Below are 6255 nucleotides of genomic sequence, written 5' to 3'. Positions count from 1 at the left end.
AGATAGGGTAGGTAGGTGGGTAGACAGGTGGGGTAGGTAAGTGGGTATGAGAAGGGGTAGGTTGGGTAGGTAGGGTAGGTAGGTAGGTAGGTGGGTAGGTGGTTATGAGATGGGGTAGGTAGGTAGGTAGGTAGGTGGGGTATGTAGGTGGGTATGAGATGGGGTAGGTAGGTAGGTATGAGATGGGGTTGGTAGGTAGGTGGGTAGGTAGGGTAGGTAGGTGGGTATGAGATGGGGTAGGTAGGTGGGTAGGTGGGGTAGGTAGGTATGAGATGGGGTAGGTAGGGAGGTAGGTGTGTATGAGATGGGGTAGGTAGGGTAGGTAGGTGGGGTAGGTAGGTATGTAGGTGGGGTAGGTAGGTATGTAGGTGGGGTAGGTAGGTGGGTAGGAGATGGGGTAGGTAGGTAGGTAGTTAGGTAGGTATGAGATGGGGTAGGTAGGTGGGGTAGGTATGTAGGTGTGTATGAGATGGGGTAGGTAGGTAAGGTAGGTGGGGTAGGTAGGTAGGTGGGGTAGGTAGGTAGGTAGGTAGGTAGGTAGGTGGGGTGGGTAGGTGGGCTAGGTAGGGTAGGTTGGTGTGTATGAGATGGGGTAGGTAGGTAGGTAGGTAGGTGTGTATGAGATGGGGTAGGTGGGTGGGGTAGGTATGTAGGTGGGTAGGTAGGTGGGATGGGTTACGTGGGTAGGTAGGTAGGTGGGGTAGGTAGGTGTGTATGAGATGGGGTAGGTAGGTAGGTGTGTATGAGATGGGGTATGTGGGTGTGGTAGGTAGGTAGGTAGGTGGGTGTGTATTAGATGGGGTAGGTAGGTAGGTAGGTGTGTATGAGATGGGGTAGGTAGGTAGGTGTGTATGAGATGGGGTATGTGGGTGTGGTAGGTAGGTAGGTAGGTGGGTGTGTATGAGATGGGGTAGGTAGGTAGGTAGGGTAGGTAGGTGTGTATGAGATGGGGTAGGTAGGTAGGTAGGTAGGGTAGGTAGGTGTGTATGAGATGGGGTAGGTAGGTAGGTGGGGTAGGTAGGTAGGTAGGTGTGTATGGGATGGGGTAGGTAGGTAGGTAGGTAGGTGTGTATGAGATGGGGTAGGTAGGGTAGGTAGGTGTGTATGGGATGGGGTAGGTAGGTAGGTAGGTGTGTATGAGATGGGGTGGGTAGGTAGGTAGGTAGGTGTGTATGGGATGGGGTAGGTAGGTAGGTAGGTGTGTATGAGATGGGGTAGGTAGGTAGGTAGGTAGGGTAGGTAGGTGTGTATGAGATGGGGTAGGTAGGTAGGTAGGTAGGTGTGTATGGGATGGGGTGGGTAGGTAGGTAGGTAGGTGTGTATGAGATGGGGTAGGTAGGTAGGTAGGTAGGTGTGTATGGGATGGGGTAGGTAGGGTAGGTAGGGTAGGTAGGTGTGTATGGGATGGGGTGGGTAGGTAGGTAGGTAGGGTATGTAGGTGGGTATGAGATGGGGTAGGTAGGTAGGTATGAGATGGGGTTGGTAGGTAGGTGGGTAGGTAGGGTAGGTAGGTGGGTATGAGATGGGGTAGGTAGGTGGGTAGGTGGGGTAGGTAGGTATGAGATGGGGTAGGTGAGTAGGTAGGTGGGTATGAGATGCAGTAGGTGGGTATGAGATGTGGTAGGTGGGTATGAGTTGTGGTAGGTGGGTAGATAGGTGGGTATGAGATGTGGTAGGTGGGTAGATAGGTGGGTATGAGATGTGGTAGGTGGGTAGGCAGGTGGGTATGAGATGTGGTAGGTGGGTAGGTGGGTAGGTGATTATGAGATGGGGTAGGTAGGTAGGTGGGGTATGTAGGTGGGTATGAGATGGGGTAGGTTAGGTAGGTATGTAGGTGGGTATGAGATGGGGTAGGTAGGTAGGTATGAGATGGGGTAGGTTAGGTAGGTATGTAGGTGGGTATGAGATGGGGTAGGTAGGTAGGTAGGTAGGTATGAGATGGGGTTGGTAGGTAGGTGGGTAGGTAGGTGGGTAGGTAGGTGGGGTAGGTAAGTGGGTATGTAGGTGGGTATGAGATGGGGTAGGTAGGTGGGTAGGTAGGTGGGGTAGGTAGGTGGGTATGAGATGGGGTAGGTAGGTGGGTAGGTAGGTATGAGATGGGGTAGGTAGGGAGGTAGGTGGGTGGGTGTGAGATAGGGTAGGTAGGTGGGTAGACAGGTGGGGTAGGTAAGTGGGTATGAGAAGGGGTAGGTTGGGTAGGTAGGGTAGGTAGGTAGGTAGGTGGGTAGGTGGTTATGAGATGGGGTAGGTAGGTAGGTAGGTAGGTAGGTAGGTGGGGTATGTAGGTGGGTATGAGATGGGGTAGGTAGGTAGGTATGAGATGGGGTTGGTAGGTAGGTGGGTAGGTAGGTGGGTATGAGATGGGGTAGGTGGGTGGGTAGGTGGGGTAGGTAGGTATGAGATGGGGTAGGTAGGGAGGTAGGTGTGTATGAGATGGGGTAGGTAGGGTAGGTAGGTGGGGTAGGTAGGTATGTAGGTGGGGTAGGTAGGTATGTAGGTGGGGTAGGTAGGTGGGTAGGAGATGGGGTAGGTAGGTAGTTAGGTAGGTATGAGATGGGGTAGGTAGGTGGGGTAGGTATGTAGGTGTGTATGAGATGGGGTAGGTAGGTAAGGTGGGTGGGGTAGGTAGGTAGGTGGGGTAGGTAGGTAGGTGTGTATGAGATGGGGTAGGTAGGTAGGTGTGTATGAGATGGGGTATGTGGGTGTGGTAGGTAGGTAGGTGGGTGTGTATGAGATGGGGTAGGTAGGTAGGGTAGGTAGGTGTGTATGAGATGGGGTAGGTAGGTAGGTAGGGTAGGTGTGTGTATGAGATGGGGTAGGTAGGTAGGTGGGGTAGGTAGGTAGGTAGGTAGGTGTGTATGGGATGGGGTAGGTAGGTAGGTAGGTGTGTATGAGATGGGGTAGGTAGGTAGGTAGGTAGGTGTGTATGGGATGGGGTAGGTAGGGTAGGTAGGGTAGGTAGGTGTGTATGGGATGGGGTAGGTAGGTAGGTAGGTAGGTAGGTGTGTATGGGATGGGGTAGGTAGGTAGGGTAGGTAGGTAGGTAGGTAGGTGTGTATGAGATGGGGTAGGTAGGTAGGTAGGTGTGTATGGGATGGGGTAGGTAGGTAGGTAGGTAGGTAGGTAGGTAGGTAGGTGTGTATGGGATGGGGTAGGTAGGTAGGTAGGTAGGTGTGTATGGGATGGGGTAGGTAGGTAGGTAGGTAGGTAGGTAGGTGTGTATGGGATGGGGTAGGTAGGTAGGTAGGTAGGTAGGTAGGTAGGTGTGTATGAGATGGGGTAGGTAGGTAGGTAGGTAGGTAGGTAGGTAGGTGTGTATGGGATGGGGTAGGTAGGTAGGTAGGTGTGTATGAGATGGGGTAGGTAGGTAGGTAGGTAGGTGGGGTAGGTAGGTATATAGGTGGGGTAGGTAGGTATGTAGGTGGGGTAGGTAGGTGGGTAGGAGATGGGGTAGGTAGGTAGGTAGTTAGGTAGGTATGAGATGGGGTAGGTAGGTGGGGTAGGTATGTAGGTAGGTAGGTGTGTATGAGATGGGGTAGGTAGGTAGGTAGGTAGGTAGGTAGGTGTGTATGGGATGGGGTAGGTAGGTAGGTAGGTGTGTATGACATGGGGTAGGTAGGTAGGTAGGTAGGTAGGGTAGGTAGGTGTGTATGAGATGGGGTAGGTAGGTAGGTAGGTGTGTATGGGATGGGGTGGGTAGGTAGGTAGGTAGGTGTGTATGAGATGGGGTAGGTAGGTAGGTAGGTAGGTAGGTGTGTATGGGATGGGGTAGGTAGGTAGGTAGGTAGGTGTGTATGGGATGGGGTAGGTAGGTAGGGTAGGTAGGTAGGTGTGTATGAGATGGGGTAGGTAGGTAGGTAGGTTGGTAGGTAGGTAGGTAGGTAGGTAGGTGTGTATGGGATGGGGTAGGTAGGTAGGTAGGTGTGTATGGGATGAGGTAGGTAGGTAGGTAGGTAGGTAGGTAGGTAGGTAGGTGTGTATGGGATGGGGTAGGTAGGTAGGTAGGTAGGTAGGTAGGTAGGTAGGTAGGTGTGTATGAGATGGGGTAGGTAGGTAGGTAGGTAGGTAGGTAGGTAGGTAGGTGTGTGAGATGGGGTAGGTAGGTAGGTAGGTGTGTATGAGATGGGGTAGGTAGGTAGGTAGGTAGGTAGGTAGGTAGGTAGGTAGGTAGGTAGGTAGGTAGGTGTGTATGAGATGGGGTAGGTAGGTAGGTAGGTAGGTAGGTGTGTATGAGATGGTGAGTCCCGGGCTGTGTTGGGAGAAGGATGTCCTGTGCAGGGACCGGGCACTGATGTGTGATGCAGAGGGGCGGGCTCTGGGTGGAGGGCGGAGTCATTACCATTCATGGACTGACATGTAGTGTAGAAGCCTCCAATCAGAGGGCGGGGGGCGGTCTCCGCTCCGGTGTACGGAGGACAGGCTGGGTGTGAATTGGCCTGCAGCAGCTGCTGTGATCCCGGGGATCGGACACTCACCCCCCGCCGGGACCCCGACATCTCACCCCCCGCATGGCACGGATATTCCGGGGGCTGCAGGAGGGATGAGGAGCCCCGGTACCCGGGGAGAGGACGGGGGACACTCCGCTCGGATGGATGACAGCCACTGACAGCTCACAAGTAAGAACTTCTCCGGGGCCCCGGACTGCGGACCTGTGTGCGGGGGACACCCCATGTCTGTGCGGGGGATGGGGGGGTCAGTGTGCGGAGGAATCCCTATAGGAAGGATGGAGATCTCTATACTGGGGGGTCTGTATAGGAAGGATGTTGGGATCTCTTTGCTGGGGAATCCCTATTGCGATGATCTGAGGATCTCGTTCTAGAATATCTCTAAGTATCCTATAAAGAGACCCCCCCCCATCATTCCTATACAGATCCCCTAGAAAGAGACCCCCCCCATCATTCCTATACAGATCCCCTAGAAAGAGACCCCCCCCCATCATTCCTATACAGATCCCCTAGAAAGAGACCCCCCCCATCATTCCTATACAGATCCCCTAGAAAGAGACCCCCCCCCCATCATTCCTATACAGATCCCATAGAAAGAGACCCCCCCCATCATTCCTATACAGGTCCCCTATAAAGAGACGCCCCATCATTCCATACAGATCCCCTAGAAAGAGACCCCCCCCCCCCATCATTCCATACAGATCCCATAGAAAGAGACCCCCCCCCATCATTCCTATACAGGTCCCCTATAAAGAGACGCCCCATCATTCCTATACATATCCCCTAGAAAGAGACCCCCCCCCATCATTCCTATACAGACCCCCTAGAATGAGACCCCCCCCCCCATCATTCCTATACAGATCCCTCAGAAAGAGACCCCCCCCATCATTCTATACAGATCCCTCAGAAAGAGACCCCCCATCATTCCTATACAGATCCCATAGAAAGAGACCCCCCCCATCATTCCTATACAGGTCCCCTATAAAGAGACGCCCCATCATTCCTATACATATCCCCTAGAAAGAGACCCCCCCCCCATCATTCCTATACAGACCCCCTAGAATGAGACCCCCCCCCCCCATCATTCCTATACAGATCCCTCAGAAAGAGACCCCCCCCCATCATTCCTATACAGATCCCATAGAAAGAGACCCCCCCCCCATCATTCTATACAGATCCCCTAGAAAGAGACCCCCCCCCCCATCATTTCTATACAGATCCCATAGAAAGAGACCCCCCCCATCATTCCTATACAGGTCCCCTATAAAGAGACGCCCCATCATTCCTATACAGATCCCCTATAAAGAGACCCCCCATCATTCCTATACAGATCCCCTAGAAAGAGACCCCCCCCCATCATTCCTATACAGATCCCCTAGAAAGAGACCCCCCCCCCATCATTCCTATACAGACCCCCTATAAAGAGACCCCCCCCCATCATTCCTATACATATCCCCCAGAAAGAGACCCCCCCCCATCATTCCTATACATATCCCCCAGAAAGAGACCCCCCCCCATCATTCCTATACATATCCCCCAGAAAGAGACCCCCCCATCATTCCTATACAGATCCCCCAGAAAGAGACCTCCCCCCCATCATTCCTATACATATCCCCTAGAAAGAGACCCCCCCCCCCCATCATTCCTATACAGATCCCCCAGAAAGAGACCCCCCCCCATCATTCCTATACAGATCCCCAGAAAGAGACCCCCCATCATTCCTATACAGATCCCCAGAAAGAGACCCCCCCCCATCATTCCTATACAGATCCCCTAGAAAGAGACCCCCCCCCCCATCATTCCTATACAG

At 53.2% G+C, this 6255-nt stretch overlaps 1 protein-coding gene across 1 annotated transcript in view; it reads left to right on the top strand.

The window, feature by feature from the left end:
- Positions 1–4357: 4357 nt before the first annotated feature.
- The window catches only part of PTPRE (protein tyrosine phosphatase receptor type E), a 314657-nt gene continuing 312759 nt past the window's right edge, over positions 4358–6255 (top strand). Inside the window, exon 1 of the mRNA XM_073595734.1 lies at positions 4358–4616. Coding sequence (XP_073451835.1) covers positions 4593–4616 — 24 coding nt within the window. The 5' untranslated portion in view covers positions 4358–4592. The remainder of the gene's footprint in view (positions 4617–6255) is intronic.

The sequence above is a fragment of the Aquarana catesbeiana genome, linkage group LG08 (assembly GCF_042186555.1).
Source record: "Aquarana catesbeiana isolate 2022-GZ linkage group LG08, ASM4218655v1, whole genome shotgun sequence".
In the NCBI taxonomy this organism is placed as follows: Eukaryota; Metazoa; Chordata; class Amphibia; order Anura; family Ranidae; genus Aquarana; species Aquarana catesbeiana.
This window is presented reverse-complemented; position numbering and strand designations above follow the sequence as displayed.